The following is a 27,122-nucleotide window of genomic DNA, read 5'->3' on the forward strand; positions in this document are numbered from 1 at the left end:
ACTACTCCCCTGCCCCATCCCTCCAAAATCAAATAAACCTATTTTTGCAGAAAATAGACTTGAATCTTGCACAGTAACTTTGTTTTCTAGAGCACTGAATGAGACAGCTACTTAAAACACAGACATCTGATTGTAGCTAGCTCTTTAAGCCAGGAGGCTGGCATGCTACAGCAGCTGCTGAAGCTAGCTCATTGCAGATCAGATATGGGAAACCGATAAGAGTAACTAACCAGCTGAACAGTAGCGGTAGTGAATCCTCCAAAGCAGATTATTCTTCTAGGAGGACTGCTGTAGTGCCACTTTGAGTCTTTGAAAGGTTCCATTACTATGGCTTGTAATATGTGATCCTCCTGACTGGCCACACACAACAGGTATTTTTAGTCTTTGATTATGAAAGTCCTGTGCACCCTCTGCTAACAAGAACTGTCCCTAATCATAGATGGTATCTTCCTGCTGTGTATTGCATGCTCAACTTTAAAATAAGCATGATTCTGACTTGCAGTAAAAAAACATGTACAGAAATTCTGCAAAACTGATGCTGCTTATTAAGGCACAATAAACAGATAAAAGAAAACTGTCCTAGTGTAACAAATCCCATTCCTCAAACCTGAGGCACAGTCTGCAGATCCCGCTAGCTCTGCACGTGAAATTTTGAGCTCAAGGATAACACCAGACTTTTGTTGCTGATTGTAGCAGGTCATGCAGCTGTGCTGGCCATCTTGGAGCTCAGAGGAAATATATTGCATAGAGCTTCTGAAGCAAGTGCATCCCCCTAAAGATTTAACTGTAGTTTGATATATCACTTTGTAAGTAAATCCCTCAAGAGCAAGAAACCAATTGCACTATTAAAAACCTTGTATTATAAAACAGAAGGAGTGAGAGAACTGTACCTGCAGAGGTTAATCTTCAGCACAGGAATTTAAATGAACTCATTAAAATCAACTTACAAATTAGATCATTAAAATGCAACACTTCAGATCCAGAAGTTGGTTGATCTGGCATGTCACTTCATAGAAGTGACTTAAGAAACAGAGAACAAATTGATAGTATTAGAACTCCCTTTTTCTTTCCAGTCCCATAAACCCCGATCTGGAACTCCCTTGAACTCTGTATCAACAGCACTTTTTGTTTAGTGAATTAAGCTTATTTGATCCTGTGCTACAAGTGCTGTGTAATATCACTAGCCTCTTGTAATGAAATGTATGTCTGTACACACTTACGCCCTCCCACATGCATAGGAACCCTGTAATTGAGGCCCTGGCACCATGGGTCACAGCAATGATAATTTTCACTTATTACCTTGATAATGAGACTCTACCAGCTGCTGGCTGTAGTGGGTTTTATTTCCTAGTGGTTAAATTCTAGATAATCACACTACTGCCATTAAAGTAATGATATTGTTTAGGGGGAGAAGGGAAAAAAAGACTCAAACGAGTTCTGATATATAGACCTGTTCAGAATATCTTTTATATAACTACAGATGCCAGTGATTAAAACTGGTCTTACTCTTACAGCTTTTCAGTTGGTTCTTACATATCCCAGAGGCACATAGTAGGCAATACAGAAAATAAAAATATAAAGAATTTACATTCCAGCTATATATTCTGCAATAATATATATGTGTGTGTGTACATATATACAGAGAGAGAGAGAGAAACGCCAAGTATAAAACGAGTTAATTGGTAAATTTTAACGTAACCTCACTAAACCCCCTATCCACATCAAAAAATTCGTAGGGAAAAGATAATTGAAAAATTCCTCAAACTACTTTTCAGCGTTCCAGAATCAGAAGAAATTACTCAAACTGTCATGTCAAAGGTTTTAAGGACCAGACGCCTATAGAAGGCACCATTTGAAATGGCTGTTCTGCATTTACAGCAATTGGTTTCAGTCTTTAAAAGGGATGGTGACTGGCTGGATGGTACGTTGGCACAGGCATTACCTGGAGACACTTGGCCAGCCTTTTTTCAGATGCTCTGGAGCTGCGGGGATTTTGAGCTGGCTCGTCTGTCCATCTGGGCTTGTGTCCATCTGAAAAGCACCGTGCTGACTCACTGATGGAGCCAGCTCCTCAGATAGGTCCTGATGCCTGACTCTGCTTCTGCTCATGAAAAGTGCCCCTTTGCCATCGATGGGAAAGGGTATGTGGGTGTGAATGTCATGTAAACAAAGCAAAGGTGCAAACCTTACTTCTGCTGGGCAGAAAAGTGAGTCTTTAACCTTGCAGCGACTCACAATAAAACCACACCTTTCCCCTTGAAGACAAAGCCTGCAAGCCTGTGTAATGTTCTTTCCCTGTCTCCTAATCCTGGGGTTTTTTTTGCCACCCGGCAGTACTCTTGCCTGAGCTAAAGATGTGGAAAGACGCTTAGGTGGGAAAAAGAGGCATTGGAATACACTATAGTAACCAGAAAATGTGTAAACTGGTGCTTTTGTGTTGACTTTGCTTGATGAAACGGAAGAGAAGACTAAAACAACAAGCTTGCTGAATCCACTTTTCTCTCAAGGATGAGTTAAACTGGAGTGGGTGGAATTACACTCAGGTGAAACTGTCTCAAATCCATGTAGAAACGTAACCTACCATTCAACCACAAATAAATAGTGCTGGGTAATCAATCTGCTTGGTGAGTGATTTGATCAGGTGCTGATCTGGGCTAGGCTGTGGAGGTGAATGGGGAAACCTGAATAACCGCAGCTTTCTGAAGGCGATGGTGGAAAAGAATGGTACCTTCCTCGTGTTGCCAAAAAAAACACAAAACAAAAAAATCAGCTGATTATGAAATCTAGGCATTTCCCTTATGCCAATTTCTTTCTATTCAGCGAGAAGAAGTGGCTTTTGGAGACTTTACTGTGAGCCTTAGGCAAGAACCAAAATCCCTCAATATCATCACTGCCACCATGAGCAGTATTTGGAGAATATTACCCACTGTAGTTATTTGAGGCTGAACAGGGAATTCTTAAGATTCTCTGTCTGTGTAGAAATCATCCAGGTTACAGAAGCAATGTTGGCTTATGTGCCCCGAAGCTGATCATCTCCCCCCCATTTATATTAAGTGGTCTAGTAACAAGTACTTTTTTGTCCCAGAAACCATACCTCATTTGATGCTGACAGCTGTTGTTTTTCAAAGCAATACTGAACACTGAGTGGTGTCTTTTACTTAACTGTAGGAAAATGAGGCTATTCTAGCCATGTCCTTGTATCTGACCTTACTGAGGTAGTCTTCTTGTATCATCCCAATTGCTTGCTTTTAAATGAGCTTTTGTGAATGGCTGTCCATTCTCTGTTTGGTGATTGGGATGTCCAACACCTAAAGAATTATTCTGATAAAGAGCAAGAGCTTGAAGGGATAGAAAGTGACAGGTGGAAAATGAAATTAGGACAGAAATCTTCATTGCCCTGTACCTTGTCCAAAATGGGTGTGAAGTCAGAAGAGCATTTGACACCTGCTTTGTGATCTAGCAAGTGACTTTTTAAGGTGCAAGGCAATGAAGGACTGTGCCCAAAAAGTACAACTGCTGTATTTTCATGTCGTGGTCAAGACTTGCTGATCCCTTTGCAAGACCGTTCGAAGATGTTATTATTACTAGTGAAACCAATGGGTTTAGAGCTGCTGTCCTGTCTGTGTAAATGGGCATGTTCAGGTGACAATGATTTCTAGAAGCTTCACCCTGTTATTTGATATAAGGCCAGCTGGAAGGCCTTGGTTTTCTCCATGTAATTTTGTGAAGCAGCAGGTCTTTCTGATAATTCTCTTCGCTCTATTTCCATCAAATACTGCTTGAAACTTTGGGCTTAGTAAAACAGAGAACATGCAGCAGCAGCAGCTGTCATCTCAGAGCCAGCAGTGCAGACCAGACGTGTGATGTTAGGGACATCTCTCTCTTCAAATGCTTTTATACTGGTGGAAAAGGTGCTTTCTTTCTGCAGCTTATAAACGTGCACCAGGCACAGCTTACAGGCCCAGAAGTGCTGTCTGTATTTGAGAGAACAGGGATACTTGGACTTGCTGTCAGGTTTGGATGCTTTTAGTAAAATCTGCAGACGCTACATACCATGGATATCGCTGTTCTTACTTGTCCATAGAGTTCATTGCGGAGACCAAAACCAGAAACAATTTATCTTTCTAAACCTCACTGCCTGATTGATCCAGACACTCAAGAGGCAGGATATCTTTGCTGTCATAAAACCCGGAAAATCTGTGCTACTTCATATTAAAAAAAAAAAAAAAAAAGGCATTGAAATTTATGAGAGCAGGTAGGGAAGCAACTGAGAAGTACTGGTCCAGGGAGCTGCCAGCCAGCAACTCAAGTGACTGATCTGACTAACATAGTCCACCAGTTTCTCATGCATATTAGTGCTGCTAGCTCAGCTTTCACGGTCATTTTTAAGGCAATAATTGTCCTCGCAAAGCAGTAATATAATTTAACTACTACTGTCTAAACTAGTTTCATGGTCATCCATTTTCTAAAGTCACCAAATTTTATTATTTACCCACAACACAATTATACCAAAACATACATATATTTAAGAAAAAGAAACACCTTTATAGAAATGTTGATAGTGCTTTGAAATCCTCTGTCACAGCTGGGGCTCTGTTAGACATTGCTAGAGGTCTCCCCACTTGAATATTCCCCCGTTGCGCGGGGCAGAACAAACTTCACGTATCTCCCCTTCTCCCAGCCCCTCCTGATTCGCAGAAGTCTTTGCTGGATGCAGGGCAAACTGAAGATGACTTTTGCTAGGATCACAGTACATGGGACGAGCAGCGTGAGGGTGTAGGTCGGAGGCAGGTAGAATTTGTACTGGTTCTCATCGAAGGCCCTTGACCATCCATACGTGAGTGTGTGCAGAGTGCTGATTAGCAAGGCAATAAATCCAAGGGTGGACTAAAAGGAAGAGAAACACACGCCAGTTAGCAGAGGACCTCGTGCCTGGCTATTTTTCTATATTTTTTTACCCTATCCTGTAAGCGTACATAGCACAGAGAAAGCAATGAGTATTCCTGCGTTTCTTGGACAGAATAAAATGTGACTGGAAACCTTTCCTGGGTAGCGTGCCAGACTGCATTTTTCTTTTTCTAATCAGAGGTTAAGTGTGATATTACAAACTCAGCAGGCGTTTCCCAGAAGATGCTGCCAACTCGGCTGAGAGGTGGGCTCCTGCCTCTCCTCCGTGCGAAGCAGCAGCCCCCAGCCCCTGCTGAGCACGTCACCGCAGGCAGCTCACAAACGCTCCTCCCGAGCCGCAGCTGCCAGCTCCGCTGCCTGCTGGTCTGTGGCTGGCGAGAGGCTGCTGACCGGCGGGGTGAAGCATCAGCATCGTGGCTCTGGACCAGCAGTTGGCACCGTCAGAAGTCAGTGAAGCTGTAGCTTCGCACAGAGCAGACACCTTCAGGTAACTGCTGTCATCTACAGGAAAATGAGATCGTGAAGACAGAAATGCTCTGGTCTGAGGTGAGCAACAGCCCTGACGGGTTTCCTTCTCTGTCCTAGAGATCTAGTGTCGGTTTGTGAGCCAGACCATCAGGCTGTACGATGGACAAAGTCCTTGAAATGGGGAGTCAAGAGCCCTTTATCCACTCGGGGAGGCAGCAAGAACCCAGCCCCTGTTCTGCAGACGAGAACTTCCCCGACTTTCGGCTGAGATCATGGCTCCCACGCATGTTGCCTGAATATTTCCAGCTCCCTCTGAGGGCTGCTCTCAAGAGGGGTTTTGAACTGTGGTCCCCTCACCGGTGGTTTCCTGCCTGCATCAGAGGTGGTGGCTCCCGAGCTTGCCAGCTCCAGCTGCCCGCTGGCACTCAGCAGGAGCCGGGCGCTCGCTCCCGGAGGCATCTCAAGTACAAGCCTTCGCTGCTGTGTTTTCAAAGAAAAGCACAGGTGTAGCATATTGCTCTGCTGCCCTACTTCGAATGCCTGGTCTAAACCTGCAATAACAACCGAATTTCAAGATGCCTAGACAGGGAAAATTTTGCTGCTGATGTCCGTAACTTAGGGAAGGAAGCCTTTACAAGTCAAAATATCTGGCTTGGTGCAGCTAGTCAGAGATCAGCAAGAAACACGGTCTTCCTGAAGGTATGTCCAGGAAAGAGGACACAGCAGGGAAATAAGTGACCAGGGCAAGGCAAGAGGAAGGGCTCATCCTTTTCTCTTGAAAAAATAATCTCAGCTGGAAAACTACTCAATTCAAAGCATCCCTTCCTATTTTCGATCGTTGGGAAACTATTTAAAAACCCAGACAACTTTTAAAAATGTACCATGTTGTTACCAACAAACTAGACCAAGGATCCTCTAACCTTCAGAGCTTATAATTTAGACAGCTGAGAGGACTGGGCAGGGGAGGGAAGGAGAGCTCTAAAATGTCCTACCAGATCTAGGTACTTTACTTTTACAGCACCTATCAGGCAGTCATGTGGGTGTCACTGAGTCCTGCCAAGATTTCACCTGTACAACACCCTGCCAAGGTAGGGAACTCTCCTCTCTGGTACAGCTGAGCGTTACTCACGGTTGTGCCAGGAGGAGCAGACCTGCAAACTGATTGTCGGTCCTGCGTGTATCCCCGCACCCATCCTTTCTTCCAGGGACAGCCGTCCTTCTTACCAGAGGCCAGATCTGATCCCTAAGCCAAAGTGGTAACAAGCAGCAAACCCAAACAGGGTCAAGATTGGTTTCACCTGGACAATTAAGGAGGAGTTTGCTGGAATATGCTGTGATTGCAGTTGAACCTAACAGCAGGACCTGACCCATAGCTTATCCATCATTTCCCGACTCCGAGCTTCTCTCAAACAGGCAAAAAAATCCCTGGGTGGCAAAAGGTTGGAACTGCCAGCTTGCGACTCATCTGGCAGAGCACAGATGTAAAGCAGGGCAGGGGGAAAGGGGACAGAGTGAAGTCCAAGGGCAGCAGATGCTTTCTGCCCTGGGTGGAGGGTGCTTTCGGAGTCAGCCCGAGCGGGGCTCTATGCATGGCAGAGATGTCAGAGCTGGAAATAATTAGTTTGTTCCTCTACAGTTTCTCTTTCAACTGCTGCTGGTACCAGGGGAGAACAGGAGTGGAAATTAGTACGACAAAAGGTGACAAACCATCACAGACGCTCAGTGACCCACCTTTGCGTGCAGATGGCGGGGCACATGAAACAAAAAAGCTAATTGGCAAAAAATGCGTGGATAAGCTGGTGGCGGCTGGAAACAGGCACCGGCAGCTCCTCAGACCGCAGCAATGGGCTGATCTGCTCCTAACACAAACGAGGGGCTGTCCGGTGAGAGCCTGGGTGCTGGGGCAGAGCAGGGTGCCCAGGGGGGTCCCAGTGCTGATGCTGGCTGAAGGACCTGTGGTTAGCAGGGCCCCGCAGCTGCACCCACCAGACAAGCTGTCAGCCGGGTACAGGTTGATCTATAAGCGCACGAAAGACAAAAGGCTTGCTGATGGCAGCTTGCCTCAGTATGTACAGCTCAATATATTCTCAGTACAGTACAATGCAGAGCCTGCTGAGCACCCCATGGGGGCTGATTTGCCAACGTGCTTAGCCCCGATACCACACTGAGTTTTGAAGCTCTGCTCTCGTTTATCCTCTCAATGCAGTTTCTGGCTATGAAACTTTTTTGGTTTTTTGTTTTAAACAGTGGGAGGGGTTTCTTTTGCACTGTGACAGCATGGGGAATATGGGACCACCACCCATGTAAGGTGGTGTTAAAGCCCTCTGGAAGATGGCTGTGTGAAGATGGTCTCTTCCTAGTGCAGGCTTTGCATATATTTGCTATTCTCTTCATAGCAAATATTTTCTTTGCATATATGTGCTATTAACTCTTATATCTCCCCCATCTCCTTGGTGTCTGTGAGGCTCCCTGTAATGCATCAGCAAAGGTGATTCAGTCGCATGTGGCTCATTTAGAAATGTCTGGGCGGCGTCCAAAGCCAACAGCCCCTTCCTGACCCAAATACATTTCTGACTTCTGCTGCCGTCAGTCCCGTGAAGTCATTAGCTCCGTGGAAGCGGCTCTGGCTCGCACTTCATCAACAGGAGGGTTAGAAAAGGTCTGATGACAGATTCTTTATATCTTGTGATACAGGAGCTAAGAAAGAAACCAGGTCAATTCAACCTTCAAATTCCAGGAGGACTTCTCAGGGTGGGAAGGCAATCATACACATTTTTACTTCTCAGCCAATTAGAGTTGATTTGTAAATCACTGGGGAACATTAAAAATGTCTCCTATAAGTTGAATTACATACTAATCATTCCTCTTATCCAGTGTCTAGATCCTGTACATTTTCTGTTAATCAAAACTGGACATATAGGGGAACAGTGTATCCAATTTAACTATATTTAATTGAAATTTGTGTATGTGCAGGAACTGCTATAAAAATTAACTGGTTTTTTTCCTAAAACCTCAGCAACAATCCAAATGGGATTTTCAGCCCATCAGGCAACAGGTGTATATTTTAAGAGCGTGGCAGTATCCCACGACACTCATACAGGGACACACACTGCTGCTGGAAAATGTCAGACTTGGGAAGCTCCAGGTAAGGAGGGGACTAAAGCGGCTCCTGGATTTGTAACAAGCCCCAGCCCTCTCTCAAATGTGGCTTTTGGTAGAGCATCTCTCAAACACACCAGCCAGTTCAACTGAAATGGCAACGAATTGCTGCATTTTCTGGGCGACATCTGGCTGGGGCGGCTGCGCTCCCCGTTTTCCCTGTGTTTTACTTTCCCCAGGTGCCGGAAGCCACGATGCCTCTGATGCCCTGTAAAAGGGCCAAGTGCTAGACATCCCAAATATTTGAGAAAGCAGCCTCGCACTTCACCCCTTGTATTTACATTGCGCTGCTGTGCATTAATTCAGGGAGGATCACACTGTGCTGCATGAATGTTAACCTCTGGAGCCTGGGAGCAGTAGCTGTATCTGCTCTTAATTTCCTGAAGAAAGGTATCACCAACTTATTGAAGAGTAAATAATTTAAAAGAGTCCTCATTTAAAAAAAAATGAATGGAAGCGAACATGCTAAGGGTTCTATAACCTGCTCTTAATTTCCTCAAGAAAGGTATCACCAACTTATTGAAGAGTAAATAATTTAAAAGAGTCCTCATTTAAAAAAAAATAAACAGAAGCAAACATGCTAAGGGATCTATAACCTGCTCTTCTTACATGCTATTTCCACAGTAGGGCACAATACCAGCCGTGCCTCTCCTGCATGTGATCAGCGGGGAGCTCGTGTCGCGCTGTCACGCTTTATCCCGTGCGGACAGAAATAGGTGGATCTTTCCACGAACTAAGCCAGCCAGTTCCCACGTGGGGCAGCCGAGAGCTATTTTGGAGCTGAACATCACGTATGTGCCCTGTCCCGGCGCTGACATACCCTTAGAAAGATGCGGGAAGGGGTCCCAAAGGGCAGACGCGACAGTCGTGTTACATACACTGGTAGGAGGCGGCAGCACTGCCTGCCGTGACAACGTATATATTGCACGACACAACGCCAGCACCCTCCAGGAGAGCTGCCAGGCTGCCTGGGGAGCCAAAGGGAAATGCAGGGGGTTTCAAAGCCTCCTTCCAGGCTGCAAGGAGATACTTCCCTTCATTTGGGATTCCTGGTATGAGATGCCTAAGCCGGGATTGATTTATCCAACGCCCCCGCGGCTTCAGCCCTCCCCTGAGACACGGTGGCGAGAATTAATATGCTCCCGTTGTCTGATCTGAAAGACACGTTTAAAGCCAGGTCTCCCTTCTCCCTGAGGGATGATCTCTTGGGGTCAAGCTCTCCTGGTGAGGCTCTTCTACTCAGTGTAAATAATTACTTGCTAGCCCACAGCAAGAGAGGAAAAAAAGACAAACTGACTTGCTCGTTTGGTGATCAGGGCACTTGTGGGGGAAGCAGGGGAGTACGCTTCAAACTCCTGCTGTAATGAATATTGAATTATTTATATGCTGCTGAAGAGCTTCAACAGGAGAGGCTGGATGATAGATATTCACCTCTGCATCCCCGAACCCTGCCCTCCCCTTTTGGAGGGTCAGGCGTGATGTGTGTGGGAGGCCCCGCAGGGGAGGTGTGGGGGGACGGGGTCCCACGGGGGCTCACACGTGTCGGGGTGCCACGCGGGTCACTGCAGCAGGACTTGAAGCCTGGCACACGCTAAGCAGCGGCGATGTAGGAGACACAGGTAACAAGGGGTTTTAGGGCTACGGGATACGACAGTGACATGGTGAGTGGAATTTGGCCTCAAACTGAGCTCTCATGTGCAGGGAATACTTGAAGGTTCACTCCCAGCTATCCCCGTTAGTTAGCTCTAAGCCTGGCTCCAAGCACATCCCTGACAGTGCTGCAGCCCCCAAGTCTGGGGCTTGTGAACGTCCCCCGTAGCGGGCTCAGGTCACTATGGGAATTTGGCCCTTGGGAGCTTGGACATCGCTGCAAGTAGGAAGAAGGCTCCTAAACCACTGAATGACTTTGGAGAAAGAAGAATTACGCCTGTGCTCCTAATTCACCTTTTAGGATCAGACATGGACTTTTCATTGAAACCACACCCAGTTCTCTGTGCTTCTTGAGCTCTGGCATTTTTATAGACCAGTCTAGGTCTTTTCAAACCCGTCTATTGAATATTTGGGTGCATGCAAGCTCTGCCAAACCTGACCTGCCCCTGCACTGTCCTCCCAGGTGCTTTCCTAACTGCTGTCTTTTCAGAAGCTCACTCTCCCTGAAACGCAAGGGCAGATCTGCATCCCGCAGCCAGCTCTCTCCATGGCGGGTTACCTGTCTGCCCTCCCCAGCCTGGTGCAAACTCCCCGCAGCATCTCCGACGTGTCGTGCGTGACTGACATGCAACCAGCTCCAGAGGGGATCTTGCCCACGGAAGGGAACAACCCTGAGCTCTCAAAATGCCCCAAGGCTTTCTGCCTTTCTGCCTTGGGTGACTTCAGGAGGTTTTTAGCCGTGAAAGGCAGCACTGCTCACGGGCACAGAGGGGGCAAGGAGGACTCTGCAGGGGGTGTCATGCAGGCAAAGCCCAGGCTGTTTTTTTTCTCAGGATCTCTAACTAATGCTGCTAAATGCAGGGTGAGAAAGAACTTCAGCCAAGACATTAAAGACTCCCTCCTGCAAAGCCTGCCGCTAATCCTCACGTGGATGCCCATGTCACATTACATTTTCCCTTCCCCCCGAGACAGCGGCACCCTCTGCAGACGGGGTGAGCCCTGCGTGAGAGCAGCACGGCCCCCCGGGACACACCACATCCCGCTGCCCCACCATCGCCGCTCGGTGTCACCTCCCGGGCGGGGGCTCCGCCGCTCCGGGGAGCACGGGGAGCTGTGGAGTGGCAGGGTTTGCCCCTGACACTGGTGTGCAGCTTGCAGTGGCCGTGCTGGAGCAGGGACGTGCTGGGACGGCAGGTCAACCTCTGCCCTCCGTGGTCTGCTCCGACTGCAAAATCACTCTCTGGCATTGGCAAATGTCAACTTTACCTGGATGAAACTGAATTCCCTCCAGTTGAGAGAGTTTGCGATGGATGGAAGTGAAGTGATGGCAAGTAACGACAGCAAGCCCAGGGCAATTATTCCAACAGAGATATAAATCTCCATCCTCCAGACTTCCTCCTCTACCCAGATATTCATCTTCTTCTCCACAGCCTGGCATGACAATGAAGGTTTGTTAAAACGGAGCGCTTAGGAATAGAGGAACTGAATTTTATCTGTATTCATTTTGGTTTTGGAAGCTGGTTTCCTGGACGAACACTGGGTCCTGTTCACACCTCCAGCGCTATTTGCCCCTGTGTTTTGGGAGGTGTGAACATGCTCTTTTATCCCACTGCCATCTGGCCAAGCTAGACCAGATTTGAAGCCTGCTGGGAAGAACTGGTGAATGCTCTCAGCTCCCACAGCCCGTAATCACAGCAGCAAGCCCCAAAGTCGCATTTGGAAAGATAATTAGAATGAGAAGTCAGTTTAAAGCCATGAAAACAAATACAGATGCTTGAATATGCAGTAGTCTCCTAATAACCTTCGTTTTAAGTGCATTTAGGGGGGAAATTGTTCACGCTAATGGAAGGGAAGATGGGTTTTATGCTGCATGGCAAGAGCAACATTTAGAACCGTCCTCTTTAGCCCATTAAATGGGTTTAATTTACTAAACAAAGATGTTGCTAGAAAACAGGAGGTAGAGGGGAAATGAACACAGGATGCTTGCCTGAGATTAATGTGCGACTGTGGCAATCGAGAAGGACCTTCTCAAGGCTGGAGCTGAGAGGCTGGGGATGTCGTTTGATGGATGCTTTGAACAGGCACTGCTGCCGAAAGGAGCCGTGCTGCTCCCCGCTGCCCCACGGCCCCTTCCCTCCTCTCTGTTGGGACAAGCATTTGGAAACACTTGGGAAATATCCCAGCACAGAAAGCAGACTGGTTACAGGGCAATTCCTTGATCAGGTCCCCCTCTCAGCTGCACAAAGCTTCCAGGAGGAAGCAGGTGCATCCCAGGAGGGAGCAGGGTCGAGCCGCAAGAAGCCAGGGGCAGGAGGAGGGCAGAACGACATTTTCCCATGGCACTGCCGGGTTACAGAGCTAGCTGAATTGCCTGAAGGTAGCAGTCTCACACTGGATAAACACTGCCGAGAGTCTCAATAAGGCAATAAAGTCCTTTTCCATTTCCTTGTTCTCCTAGACTATGACCAGTTCTTCACCATCATTCTGTTAAACTCCTGGAGGCACACAGCGATAAGGACACAACTCCTACAAAACAACCCCCACGGGTTATGACTTGGTCACTCCAGCAGGCACCTACTGCGAACATCAGTGTGGACAAACAGGGATCTCCCAAAATCTAGAGAGAAAAGTTGAGGGGAACTCTGTTCCCTCCACCACTGGACTTCTCTCCTAGCATTTTTCCTGCCTCTGCCCTAGTCTCAGACACGCCAGGTGCCGGGCAAGGCTGGTTTCAAAGGCTTGTCTGTGCTTCTGGGGAGCAATGGCACGGGGAGTTTGATCCTAGCCCTGGCTGTAAACGCACGGGCAACACCCTGCTAAGATGGCTGGTCCTCAGCGCGGATGGGTGCATGCATGGTACGTGGTGTGCGGTTGCCGCGTGGAAGAAGTGCTCATACAGGTAACAGCTTATTCCCGCTGTCCCACACATGCTTTGGAAAGTCAATGCCAAGACCAAGATACTGAGCCAACTACCCACCATCTGGATGTGTGTAGAAGATTACTACAGGTGCTGACCTGAAGAGTACCCACATTACCTGCTTGACGGCCATCTCGATTAACTGGTAGCGGTGGGAGCGGCGCATGGGCAGACAGAGGCTGTACACGGCATGCAAAGCCGCACAGAAGAAGCTGAGGAGACCAATCTGCTTTCGGTGCTGGAGCCACTGGTCGAGCCAATCTGGAAAGCGCCTGTATTTGGTGCCATAGTAGAGCTGCGAGCAGGCTGCCAGCACCCCGGGCAGGTAGACGAGAGACAGCATGACGTAGGCCACGCAAGGCAGCGTTGTGTTGACCACCTCGATGGGGATCTTGTACAACTTGTTCTTCTGCTCCCTGATGTAAGGGTGGATGACCTGCCGGATCAGGTTGTAAGTGAAGAAGCAAAGAAAGAGCCCCAGAGCCAAAAAAATGGGGATTTTCCAGGCTGGCAAGAGGCGCAGGGGAATGTTCTCGATCTCACAGGCTGACGACATGCAGCCCATGTCCACAGGGGTGAATCCCATGACTTGAGCAATTTCTGCTACAGTGCGCTTGGCTTCTTGGTTATTTGAGCAAATCAGAACCTGCAACGAACAGAAAGATACACACAGGGCAAAGAGAGATCAGGCTGCTGGGAACGAGTGCGTCGGGAGGGATGCTGTGCTAAACAAGCCTGCGTTATTCCACTGAGCATCATGCTTCCTGGCAAGCTTTCTGATGGGGATTTACCATGGCTGCCAATGAACTCTCTCCTGAACAGGCTTCCTTTCATGTGTGCACCACCAGTTTGTTTTACTGGCTGTGTTTAGATAAACAGACAATTAAATAATACTTTTCACTTAGGCAGAGGCTCTGAAGACTACAAAGTGTGAAGTAAGTGGGGGTACTTCATTTCTGAGCAAAGAAATGCAGAAGCCACGGGGTGGTCTCTGGATGCCACAGCCAGCACTCAGACCCGTTTCCTGGAGCCTAAGGCCACTTGCTGATGCTGCCAGACCTCAGCTGCTGAGACAGCTGGGATTTGGCCCTTGTCAGAAGAAAACAATACCTGCTTATTTCCATCCCTGGCGCCTGACTGCAGCGTCCACGCAGAAACCACGTTAAATCCCTTGACCACGGTGCAGGCTGGGAACAGGGAAGCCAAGTACTCGGCGTTGGATTCTTTGTGATGGTTGATCTCGGTGTTGTTACTAACATCCACCAGGATCTTGCCCACCAGCACATCCGCCAGGTCACAGAGGGTGGAGTAATGTTCCCTGAAAACTGCCACAAAAATGACATCCGTCTTCTTCACCGCGTCAGCCTGGAAGGTAACTTCTGCTGCAGAAGGGAAGAGGCCGGCTTTGCGCTTCGGGTTGCGGCTGCCGACCACCACCTTGAACCCGGAGCACACCAGGCGGATGGCCAACGACCGCGCGAAGTCCCCGCTCCCCAGCACCCCGATGGTGCGGCCAGCTGCAGGCGTGATGCTGGGGTCACCCTCCATGCTCCGATGGCCCAGGAGAGGTTTGGCCATGTCTCCTCCAGACATCCTGGCAGGAAAAACAAGGGGAAATGCAAGTTCATTGTGAAGCTCTTGCAGAGACCCAGACCACATCCGTGGTCACGGGGAAAAATGCCACTTAGGCCACTTGAACAGAAGTCCACGTGGTTTTGGTCCCAGTAGCCCAGGACCCATCTACCAAACCCACCAGCAAGTGTGCAGTAATGTACAAGCACCATTGGAGGGGGACAAAACACCACGCAGGATGGGAGGCAAAAGGTTCTAGGAAGGTTTCCTGTGTTTGTGTGATCCAACACCTGCTGGCTGCAGTCACCCATCCTTTGCTGTTCTTCATGCTAGCACCTCATGCTGCCACCGCAATCCTGACAGTGATCAGGACCAGCAACTCTCTCAGAGCCCCATGGAGCCAGCAGGCATCTTCTGAAAAGCCCAGGGCCAGGGGTCCATGGGGATCCCTGAGCCCACATTTGGGAGAGCTGAGGGGGTGGCTTCTGATCTGGAGAAGCAGAATCAAGGCAAGGAGTTTGAGCTGAAATGAAAATGTCCTAAAAGTGGTAAACGAAGAGAGTTGCAGCCTTTGCCTGTTCCAATACTGGGGTCTGGCAAGCGCTGTTTGCTTCAGCTCTTCAATGAGCAGTAAGAACTTACTCGTGACCTTTAAAAAATATATTAAAATGTGATGGGATTTGCTCATGAAAGATCTTGATGAGCTTTACAAACGTTAATTAATTTTGCCCTGTAACACTCTGCTCTCCGTAACAGATCAGATATTGAGGCCACAGAGAGGTTTTAAGCAGATCAATAAATTCATGGACAGCACACCAGCCGGCCCTGGAGGAGAGATGAAACTCAGGCAGGGAACTGCCAGGCTGCTCACGGGCTGTGCCATCGCCGGCTCAAATCTGCCTCCCTGCCTTTTTAAAGGGCTCAGGAGGTGGCCCAGGGAACTCACACACCAGGACATTTGGCTTTTGTATTGGGGACACTGGTAGAGACTATAATAAAGACCATAATTAACAAACTCATGATATTTTGGGGACTGAGACAACCTGGTTTTGGTGGAGCACAGTCTTGCCTTATAGCTAGTCAAGTTGTTTCGAAGTGAAGGTGACCACTCTGATGGGGTGACCTGGTCCCTGGCGCAGGCTGTGTTTTTTCATAGGCTTTTGGAAAAGCCTTCACCCAAGGCTTTTCTGGGATTGGAGCAGTAGTGGTGCCAAGGGGAAGGGCACTTCTGCATGAATAGTTACCAATGGGAAACAAAGGGTAAGAAGAAATAAATAATTTTCGTAATGGGAAGAGGTTATCAAGGGATTTCCCTGAGGATCTGTGTTTTTCAACACGCTCATAAGTGATCTGGGAAAGGGAGTGAATATTGAGAAGATGGAGCTTGTGGGTGATGATTGTTTAGGACAGTTACTCTTTATTGAGAAGAATCTGCAGAAGGATCTCCTCCTTCAAAGTGCCTGAGCAACAGAATTCACTACTAACACGTGGCAAGAGCTGCCTATGGGCATAACCCCCCCTAACTACACGTATACTTTAATGAGCTGTAAATTTGTTAAAACGACTCAGAAAAAAGATCTGAAGGTCACAGTGCTCTGAAAACACCAGCTTGGTGCTCCCTGGCAAGCACACATCAACCAGGGCCTGAGTTACTGGGGGAGAAATCTCCCACAAAGCAACCACGATCTCTCAGTCCTGCTCCTCATGGAAAGCCTACAAAAACGCCTTCAGCAGATGGACCTCGAAACCGTTCTGGATACAAAAAATCATGGCTATGGTGACAATACTGTTTCTATGGCAGAGGTCTGTCTGCTCTCCTTGCCTCTCACCAAGCACCCCCCTGTCCCAGAGACCAAAGATGCGTGTTCATGGAAGAAGTGCTCTCAGGAGAAAACAAGTGCCAAAGAAAGGCGCAAAGACTTCTCCCCTTTAATAACACCTTTCCTCTGCTCCCCACGTATCACGTAGACTTTCTTTCATGCTCTTGGTAAGAGAGTCCTGTTAAACTCACTCTGCTGAGTTTAACTAACTTTACTCTGAAGGTTTCTGCTTCTGTTCCAGACCTGCAGAAGGGTTTGTGTGCTGCAAGTGCACACACCCCTGCCTTAGGTACGTTCCATGTGTACCAGTGTCACTAGGATGTTTCATCCAGGAATTAGTGGGAAAGGCATACAAAACAACGCGGAAAACACTACCACTGTATAAATCCATACACTGAACTGTACAGTGCAGTTCTGCTCACTCCACTGCAAAAAAAGAGGGAATAAAACTAGAAGAGGGCCATAGAGAAAGAGTGAGAGAGATGACAAGGGCTGTCAGCTTGGAAAATAAACACATCGGTGAGGAGAGAGAAGGGAACGCCTGGGATTTCGCGACGTGAAGAGCAACCTCACAAGCGGAGCTCAGGTCAACGGGAACGCCGGAGAGCAATACGGATGGACCAGTTCTCTTCGTCCACAACCAGCCGTACTGCAAAACCCCTAAGGTAAAGTAAAGCAGCTCTAGCTGAAAAGACGTCGGGGTTTTTTTTTCTGGCCCCTTCCTATCAGATGCTTTATCAAAAGCTCACTGCTTTACTTTTTAGAAACCTTGCTCAACCTAAATTTATTCATGGCCAGAACTATTTGTTCTAGGGCCAATGCTATTGTTCAGCCTAACGAGCTTTCTTTCCTACACCCCCCCTCCTTTTCCACCACCTGTACGCACAAAATGTTATCCCGAAATAGAGAGGCATCTCTGGATCTCAGCCAAGGGGAGAGAAATCAACATTCAGGGTGACAAAGCGGTTGTTACCCGCAGACTCATTTTGTAATCAATCTAAAGCACCTCAAAAGCTCTCTCCGTGCTCCCACGGGGACGCAAATTTTGCTGCAAGCAAATTTTCTTGTAGTGCGTTTTCTCTGTCCTGTAACTGCAACTGAACATGTAGAGAGATGTTGGCAATGTTTGGAGATAAACAGCTTTGCTGTCTCCAGTTATTTTTATTAAAAAGGATGACAGAATGAAATGGCCTTTGAAGTCAGCAGGATAGTTAAAAAGTAAGAAGCCTCAAAATGTTTTCTGTGGATTTTGGTGTGATTATTTTAGTTGTACTTTGACTGTCGGGGCTTTGGAGCAGGACCCGTCCCGGCGGCACAGCCCTTGGTGGGAAGGCAGCTCGGTCCCTGCCACCGGCTGCTGTCTGCCACTGCGGGTTGCATTGCCATCACTGCCACGTGCTGAAATCCTTCCAAGGAAGGAGGAGAAAGTCCCTCTTTCACCGTAAATGCATTTCACCAAGACAAACACCGTGGTCGCTGCCTAACAGATGTCTGGAAATGGAGTGTCTGATTAAGCAACAGTTTTTTTCACTTCTGTATCTCTGTGGAGCACGCAGACCCCCCCTCTCCTGCTGCCTCCCTGACTTACCATGTTCATGCTGCTTTTTCTGCACCTATGAACAATGTGTTACCTGCTTAAAACTCTCCCTCCCAAAGCTAATTCTTCATGGCAAGGTCAACCCACCCAAAGTCAGTGCAAAGCACTGTGGCCAGGATGCTGCGGAGTCACCTGGAGGCAGAGGAGGCCAGGAGCGAATACTGCGGCGCTCGGACACATCTTTAGCATGCTGCAGCCTTAGATAAACCTCATTTATTGATCTTCCCTATCAAGGAAACTCTACCCCTGCTGAGTTACGGCATGTGCAACTCAAGGAGATTGGTTTCTTACTGAGGAAGCTACAAGATGATTTAAAGCACAGCCCAGTGGAAGTAAATTAGCTTCAACCCTAACCGGGAAGCAGTTCCCTAATTAAAATATCTAATACAATGTAAAGCTGCCCTTCAGCTAGACTATTAATGACACCCTTATATCACTGCATGGGGATGCCATGCCCAGCTCTAGCACGCTTGTTCCTGGGTGCAGTTCAACGACTGCATTGCAATTACTGCTATTATTTGCAGGCCAATAGCAGTGATGGACAAGGAGCAAGGCGGGGAGCTCCGCTCTGCCAGGCACCCTACCAAAACTGGCCAGAAGGCCACTCCTGCCCCAAAGAATGAGATCAGACAGCCAAAAGCTGGGTGAAACGAAGCAGTCAAATCTCTGTTGCCCAGGCAGAGGGAGGGAGGGGCTCTCACAGAAGAAAAACACGGATAATTCGATGTATTTTGCACCTGAGGCTTGGCAGAGCTGTTAGCTTAGGCTCAGTTCCAGGCAAACAAGGTTTTTCTGCCTCTCCGCCCACGCTGAGCGGCCTCGCTCAGGTTTTGCAGCAGGACAGCCGTTCTGGAGGGAGCCAGGCTGCAGGAGCCTGCTCAGGTGTCTCTGGGCTTGCAGCAGAGTCAATCTGCCAGGCAGATCATCCCCCGCCGCTAACCGGGAGCTGGCTCAGTCATTATCCTCTTTAGACAGACATGGGGGACCGAGATACTAACGATAACGGGACTCCAGCAAGTTTGCCTGGGAAGACCCTGATATCCTTGACCAAGTCTTTAACAACGCGACCATCTTTTTGGGCCCCTTTCACTTCCTCTGGTACAGGAGGATAGCCTAGCTGGTTCCCGTAACTTGCAGTTTGGCCGTGTTTGAGTTGCAAACCCTGAAGAAGGATGGACCTGTGGTGGCAAGGCCTGGGCTTCACTTCAGTTCTGGCCAAAAAAAATCAAGACCCATTTCACTGCCTTGGTATTCAGATTTATCAGATAAAAGACAACTTAGTTTTGCAACAGCTCTAATAAAAAAGCAATGTCTTAAACATATCACTGAGTCAAACAGTGCTGAAGAACAGGGCAGCAATCTCATAAGGAGCTCCAGGTAATGGTCCTGTCCAGTGCAACCAAACTGGTTCCTGTTTGCACAAAAGCTCATCTCTGAGCTCAGCCTCATGTGCGGAGCCTAAGCCAGAAGATGGCTAAAACCCTGGCTAAAACAACCGCCTTTGTGTCTTCTCCCGAAGTCAGGTTTTGTTTAGACCGACCACAACTGAGTCTTGAGTAGCTGCAGATTCAATCCGGTGCAGGTCATCACACAGCCTCCTTTGTGCTTCAGCTTCTGCGTTGGGGGTTATTTGAGATAAAGCACATGATTATTATCTACATCCCCTAATGAGCATGTGGGATGAAAGACCAGCAAGCCGCAGGAGGAATCAAATGATGTAGCAGAGCCCTTGGTCAAGTCACTGCAGAGGAACATCCCACTTTCTGCACCAGGACGGTCCCTTTGGGCTCTGCCGGCCGTGGCTGGCACCCGGCTCCATGGAGCATGGTCCCCCAAACACACACACCAGAGAGACAGGGGTGATCTCTGCCCCCAAAGGACTTTCAATCTGCATGGAGGGACCTTTGAACCATGAAGCCCTACAGCTTCTGTTTGCAGAGCCCTCTGCTCAGTGCCGTGCCCGCAGGCATCTCCTGCTGCATTAACCCTTGAGAAGCCCCAGCTGCAGAGGAGCATTCAGCACCTGAAGTCTCCATTCAGGTCTTGCTGTGAGCAGAAATACTCACTTCTTGGCTACAACTGTTTTGTTTCCAGGGAAAATAAAACATTTAAGTCTCTTTCCTACACCCGGTGCGTCCCTCTGAGGAGCACAGTGAGTACCAGTGTTGGGACTGGAACAGATTTAAGTAAGAAAAGGGCTTATCCAAAGCTGCTTTAACCCCAGCTCTGATGCACAGGCTGACCGGTAATAACCCCTCTGCACAGGCGATGGAAGGAGGCGGCGGAAACCAGGCTTGCTGCCTCTTTCCCTCTTTTTCCTTCCAAAGCAGGGTTAACTCCCCAACAGCGCAAACCAGGAACTGGTAAAGGGAATAAATCACCCGTCGGTATACTTCAGCCAGAAAAGCCATGTTGCAAACCTACCCGGGATGCCAGCCAGGCCATGAGAATGAGGAAATGCGGGGAGCCAGGCTCCCCCCTCCACCATCGTCCTTCGGCCCCTTCGCCCATGGGGCAGACGGGGCAGGGAGCACTGATGGGGAACGGGGCAGGCTGTTCACCCAGCGCCCATGCCGCCGGGGTGGGGAGATGGGACAGGGACCTGCTCTGGGGGAGATGGTCCTGCCCCGAGCAGGCGTCGCTGGGTGCTGAGGCTGTCCCCTGTGATACGGTGGGGACAGACCTGCTGTGGGACCCGTGGGGTTGCTGTGACCCCAGATCTGCTGTGGGACCTGCGGGGCTGCTGTGGGACCTGCGGGGCTGCTGTGACCCCAGACCTGCTGTGGGCTCCTGTGACCCCAAACCTGCTGTGGGACCTGTGGGGCTGCTGTGACCCCAAACCTGCTGTGGGCTCCTGGGGTTGCTGTGACCCCAGACCTGCCATGGACTCCCGGGGTTGCCGCATGTCCCCCTGCCACCACTCTCCACCCCACTACACTTTGCAGTCACAGGTCCTCATCCCTCCCCCTGCCCCAGGACAGGTGTTTATCCGATTAGCTCGTTTATCAGGTGTTTATCTGTTAAAACCACTTCCATAAGCTCCTGCAGATCCCAGCTTTCTCCCCCCTATCTCTCCATCCAATTAACCTCACCTCTTCCTCTTTTACCCCCAAAGGACACTGCAAACGATTTGCCCCCCTCCTTCTCTGCAGATACATTCTGCATTTTGAGAACAGGTTTTACATCTCCCTTCAGTTTTTCCTGCACGAGTGAAACCCAACTCTTTCCTCAGAGCTGCCATTTGCTGAGTGTCCGACAACTCAGCCTCTCTTCCTTGCTCTCATTTTTCTTGGAGGATGCCCAGAACTGCATTTTCCAGTCGAGCCCCTAAAATGCACCGGCTGGAGCAGACGCCGCTTCCCCAATGTGCCACTTCTCTTTCTTCATCCTAGCACGCTGTTTGCTTTTGCACAACCGCGTGATGCTGTTGACTCACGGGCCGGGGTGCCCATCACCCTGTCCTCTGACTCCCCACAGCCGCTGCCTGGCCGGTCGCTCACCCGGTGTCCAGCAGTCAGGCAGTCCTACCACACAGGACATAACACACGCCCTGTTTTTTTAGACCATCTCTCCAATTTGTTACAATCTTTAATTCTTAGTCTCCTGCTCTGAAACGTTTCTAGTCCCTCCCAGCTCAGTGGCACCTACAAATTCAGTACGTGCCTCCCGAATCCATTACCCGCTAATGAAAACACGGGCTGACAAGCACTGACCCTCCCCACTGTGTACGCCCTCCGGTTTAAACATTGATAAATATTGAGGATGTTGGTTTTGGAAGCCAGCAGTGAAGCCAAAGGCATGTCACTGACCACAGGATGTTCTTCATCGTGACCAAAATTCAAAAACATCTTTCAAAACAGGGGAAAGCGAAGGAGAAAGGGCTACCAGAATTTCCTACCAGGGCAAAATAGTCTCTTTTTCCCACACAAGCTCAGACATTTTGGCTACAGTTTTCCTATAGAAATACATCAGCCTGTGGTCACTTCGCAGGGACAATTTCCCTTTCCAAGGTTAAATGGGCAACATGAATGCTGAGCAGAAAAATCACCTGCCTACGATATGGAACTGGAAAACAAACTTTTGGCTTGCTCTTTTCATCAAAACTATGTAGTTTTAAGCAGTTACGAACAGGTTCTGCCATAGGTAGCCCCAAACTCTTGTCTCCCAAATTTGTCTCTGAAGGCAAGGGGCCCCCCTTTGCAGTTACCACTGCTCTGCAGCAAAGTCCTTGTCTGAAAAGCTTCCTCTGCTCTTCTGCTAAAAGATCTTGCTGCCTGTGCCTGCTGTGTTGATAGAGTAATGAGAGCCCTGAGAAGGATGTGCCCTGTAATAAAACTTCATAAAATGGGAATCTTAAAGTCTGGGAAGCCTGGAGGCTGCATGGTAAGATCATGGAGAGCACAGACCTGAAGCAAGATGGGGTTTTGGTAGAGCACTGCTGATGCTGACATAGCACACGGGACTTTATCTCACTGATGGGACTTTGAGTAAGAAGGTTGTTTTCCCTGCTTATCATCTCACAGTTCTTAAGTGACATAAAGGCATGGTTTACAACAACTTCAGGTGCCGTACTTAAGTCTCGTGTGGCTTCTCTTGCTTTCTTTTGGGGTCTTAATTCGCTTGCTGCTTTTACCAAGTTAACGACTATCTCACAGTGACTCACCCATTTCTGAGCCTTCCCCTCCCTGAAGTGCAGGGAGAGTGGGGAAGCAGCCAAAACCCCAGGCGGTGGAAGCTTCTCAGGTAGATCTAATAGATCTAGGGCTAGATCTGGCCCTGCGGCCAGACATGATGGGAGGAGGTGCTCCCGCCTGAACCGAGCTGGGGAAAGTCTCTTCCGCTCTTTGGCAGGCAGCGTGTGCCCTTCTGCTGGGAGCTCGAGGGCTTCGGAGGTGGTGAGACCCGACTTCAGCAGTCACCGCAGGGAGCTGGCAGGCTCTGGCTGTTTAAAACCTCTTTATTTCTTTCCAGGAAAGACGCACAGGAATTGCTCTGCGTGTGCTTGAAAATATTTGGATTGGCTATTCCCGCGCTGCAGCGCCTGTTAGAAGGGTCTCCAAGATCAGCACTCCCTCGCCTTTCTGATTTTGCCTCTCACGGTGAGTGAGAGGATGCATAGGACCACACAGCGAGAGAAGATGGTCTGGGAGGCCGGTTGGGGTGGAGGGAAGACACAGCCGATGGCATGGGGTCAGCCCAGCTCCTGCTGATCTCTTGCTTTCCTCCCTCGGAGCGCAGGCACGGCACACAGCGCACGGAGGTAGCTCTGAGCCAGCCCTGAATACGCACAGCCGTGAAAACGGGGTGCTCTGCCCAGGAAAGGCAACGAAGCTGGTGTAGGGCCATGCTCTGCCTCGTCTGCCTTTCCCAGCAGCTCCTGGGAAGCTACCAGGAGAGATGGGGCAAACGGGACCGGCTGACTAGGCGGCCCTGTTTGGGGATCCAGATGGGTGGGAGATGGGTGGAAGAGAGGGGTGGAAGAGAGATGCTCTCCACCAAAAGTCAACTGACTGCCCCGAGATGCTGGGACCCCACAGCACTCTGCCTTCCCCTTCCTGCCCCCGGCTGTTTGCCTGTGTCTGGCAGAAGCATGTCTTTGGTGCAACACCCCGGAGAGCAGAGCCAGCTCTCTTTGCCCAGGGAGCACAGGGCTTTTGCTGGTCAGCCCGGGGAGGCAAATTGACCTGGTGCCTTCTGTTGAGGGACACCAAGCTGCTATGTCTTGCTCTGTGTGTGCCGTTCTGGCCATCTATTTTACACTTCTCTCTATGTTTCTTCACTCCTTCAAGCAGGTGATGAGACCAACCGGAAAGGAGGAAGAAGAGGGAGTGTTACTGACCTGGGAGGAGCTGGAGGAAAAGCAAGAGAAGGCAGCAGGTGGCTTCACCAGGAAAGGACCACGGAAGGACGATGACTACAGTGATCACGCTGCCTTGTGAATATAGCACTTGTTTTGCCTGAGCACACTACATTCCTTGGGACATGTTCAAGGCATGCCACGGACATACCTGCTCTGCTGAGCGGCTGTCATGGGCAGGAGTGGCATCTGGGAAGGAGAACACCTCGGTATAAAGCAGCAGCAGAAGCTTCCAACTCAGGGGTACCTTCTCCAGGGCGAAGGAAGCCTGGTGCATGTGTGTGCACGTGTGCACGTGGGGGTATGCACAACAAGCCTTCCCCCAAGGACACCAACAACTTAGCGAGACCCACATGTGCTGGACAAGTACAAATACCATGTATTTCACCACCGCTCAGGAAAGCCATCCTGTGCCAAGCTGGGCTGGCTGCTGCAGCAGGAACTGATGCGGCCTGGTGAGTTCTGTCCATCTGGGATCCTTTTTTGATGGTCTTTAATGTCTTTTTTAAAGCCAGCTCTGCTGGAGCGCTGCGTCCCACACTCACCTTTGGCAAGCACACCCTCACGGTGAGAAGTTAATTTATTCTAAGTACACAAAGCGATACATGTTGGTATCTATTAGTGCTTGCACATGATCAGTAGTTGGTATCAGCATACTTTTGTGGTGGACAAGTTATCTACAGACCCTGATTCTTGAAGCCTACAGTCCGTGGGGAGCTCTTAGGACATTTTTTCCAAAGACTACAGTGGTGTATTCATACGAACTAAATGGAAATGCATACACAAGTGTTACCACAATCAAGGCTTTAGAGAGACTCACTGAAAAACTGAGAACCTGGTAAAAGGATGGGAGGAATCAGTTCCTTAAACCCTGGGCAAGATTTTCAAAATGTTGAAGTGATTTAGGCCCCAAAGTACCTAAGGGCTTTTGGAAACAGGATGTAAGCTCCCACATCACTGACATGCTTTCAAAATGTTTTATCCTTTCAGTTAAGCTACGTTTCACTTAAACTTCAATGAAGATGGGAAGCTGCTTAATCCACTGTAGGGCTGCAGGGAAAACTACCCTATGAAGAAGGAGTAACTTAAAGTTTGGAAATAATTAGCATTTGCCTCCATCATGGGTTTGACAAAAAGCTAATTCTAATCAGTGATGGTAAACTTATAGAAAACAAATTGATGGATTTTAATTCTTGGTATGTGACATCTCTTACCATAGCTGCCAGAGCCTTCCCCACCTCTCGAGAGAGCCGGCGTGGCTGGCCTACTTCTTCCACCATCGGAAAAAATGTGTTTCCCCTGAATCTAAACCTGCTTCTATTTATGGGTGTGATGTTACAAGGTCACAGTCAAAGCATAGTTCCTAACAATAAAAAACAAAACAAACCAAAAACAAAAATAAAAAGCAAAGCAAACAACAAAAAAATTATTATGCTTTCAAAAAGCATGTTTTCCTGGGGTTTGGTGTGGTTTTTTTAAACAAAGACTTGTTGAGTCATCAACATTTTCTTCTTTACAATTATGGAGGAAATCAAATATGTGCAGTGACTATGGGATCTTGTATTACAGTACATTTGTTTCGTAGCAAATGTAATTTTAAAAGAAGAGAAAACTTAAGCTTGATATAGTAATTAAATCTTGTTAGTCCTCCATCTCCTCAGCCCACAGGAGTATTGATGCTGTAGGCGATGGCCTTCCTTTCCCGCTCTCTCTCCATTTTGGTTTCTCGCCACAGGAGACATTTTTCCATGCGCTGGTTTTATTTAGAATATACCGAGGGAAATGATCTGGGGTCCTCAGTACCCGTCCGTCCTCTGCTTGGCTCAGCGGGGTGCAGGCATTACAAACACGAACGCTCCCCCAAGCTCCCCGTTGTTCAGCAAAGGGGCGGTCACAGCCCCACGCACCCCACCGGGCAGAGGCTATCCCCCGGCCAGGGTCACAGGACAGGGACAGTCCCACCCCAGGCCACATCACCTGTGGGACGGTCCTACTACGAAGTCACCTCTCCAATTCCTTCACAGCTTTCATCATTTGTTACTCCGACATGCATCAATGCTGAAGCCCCCCCCCAGAGCATCCAACCCTTGCACCTTGTATAAGCCCCTACATCGGTACAGAAACCACACGGCTGCTCCCTGCTCGCCTCTGAGGGACCGTGGGCCCTGGCCAAGATTTTTCCCAAGATTTTTTTATATCTCAGTGCTGACTTCTCCCTTGCTGGAGGAAGCCACTCATCTCCTCACAGCGTTTGGCGAGCTGAGAATGACAAAGTGAAACCTGAGCGCAAACTGCTCTCTGAGGGACAGCACCCGACTTGTGCATCCCTCTACACCTTGCCACCCCACCGCGCTCAAGAGGACCCCACCACGAGTCCACCTGGAACAGCAAAGCCCGCCCCGCTTCAGGCGGGTTTGTGCCCGGTGCCAGGGGGTTCCCGTACCTGCACGGACGTGTCAGACAGCCACGGGAAAGCGCTTCCAGCAGACGCCCCTCACCGCAGCCCCGCGGACCTGCCGGGGGCGAGCATCCCACCGGCCTCCTCCTAGTGGTCACCCGGATTTGGGACACACCGGCCCCCTCGGAAATTTCTGGCCGGGACCTGGCCCCAGCCCCAAACCCAACACCCGCACCGAGGCGGCCACGGCCGAGACCGCCCTGGGGGCCGCTCCCGCGGCCGGCCCGGACCCCCCTGCCCGAGCCCAGGGGCGGAGCGGACCGCGGGGGACCGGCCCCCGCTCCCCAGCCGCGCCGCGGGGCTCCCGGGGCCGGGGGGTGCCGGCGGGACGGGACCCCCGGCGGCGCCTCCGAGCCGAGCCGAGCCGAGCCGAGCCGAGCCGAGCCACCCCCGTCTCGCACCGCACGCCCGGAGCGGCCCCGCTGCTCCCGGTTCGAGCCCCGCCGCCGCCGCCGCCGGGCGCCGGTCGTGGGGCAGCCCCGCCGCGCCGTGCCCGCAAGGGCGACTGCCGCCGTGCCCGTCCCCCCGCGGTGCTCACCTCTGCGCGGCGCCGGCGGCGGGAGGGCGAGCGGAGCCGTCCGGTAGCGGCGAGCCGGGGCGGTGATGTCAGGCCGCGGGCTCCGCCCTCCTGCCCATGTGCCCGCCGGCGGCCGCCCGACAGCCGCGCCGCTCCGTGCATGGCATGGCCGGGCACGGCACGGCACGGCACGGCACGG

The 27,122-nt window shown here is 49.8% G+C and overlaps 1 protein-coding gene across 3 annotated transcripts; it reads right to left on the reverse strand.

Annotated features, from left to right (window-relative positions):
• Positions 1 to 1,429: 1,429 nt before the first annotated feature.
• Positions 1,430 to 27,122, reverse strand: STEAP3 (STEAP3 metalloreductase). 3 transcript variants are annotated; one of them, XM_075511949.1, is made up of 5 exons: positions 26,945 to 27,095; positions 14,213 to 14,696; positions 13,221 to 13,748; positions 11,452 to 11,616; positions 1,432 to 4,887 (listed from the first exon to the last, which is right to left on the reverse strand). In XM_075511949.1, the coding sequence occupies exons 2-5, from the start codon at positions 14,693 to 14,695 to the stop codon at positions 4,597 to 4,599; spliced, it is 1,467 nt and encodes a 488-aa protein (XP_075368064.1). In that variant the 5' UTR covers position 14,696; positions 26,945 to 27,095; the 3' UTR covers positions 1,432 to 4,596. The 3 variants fall into 3 exon arrangements, with proteins under 3 accessions (XP_075368066.1, XP_075368064.1, XP_075368065.1); XM_075511950.1 differs by lacking the exon at positions 26,945 to 27,095 and adding an exon at positions 26,392 to 26,598; XM_075511951.1 differs by lacking the exon at positions 11,452 to 11,616 and having other exon boundaries at positions 1,430 to 4,887; positions 26,945 to 27,122.

Source organism: Mycteria americana, chromosome 9, assembly GCF_035582795.1.
Source record: "Mycteria americana isolate JAX WOST 10 ecotype Jacksonville Zoo and Gardens chromosome 9, USCA_MyAme_1.0, whole genome shotgun sequence".
Taxonomy (NCBI): domain Eukaryota; kingdom Metazoa; phylum Chordata; class Aves; order Ciconiiformes; family Ciconiidae; genus Mycteria; species Mycteria americana.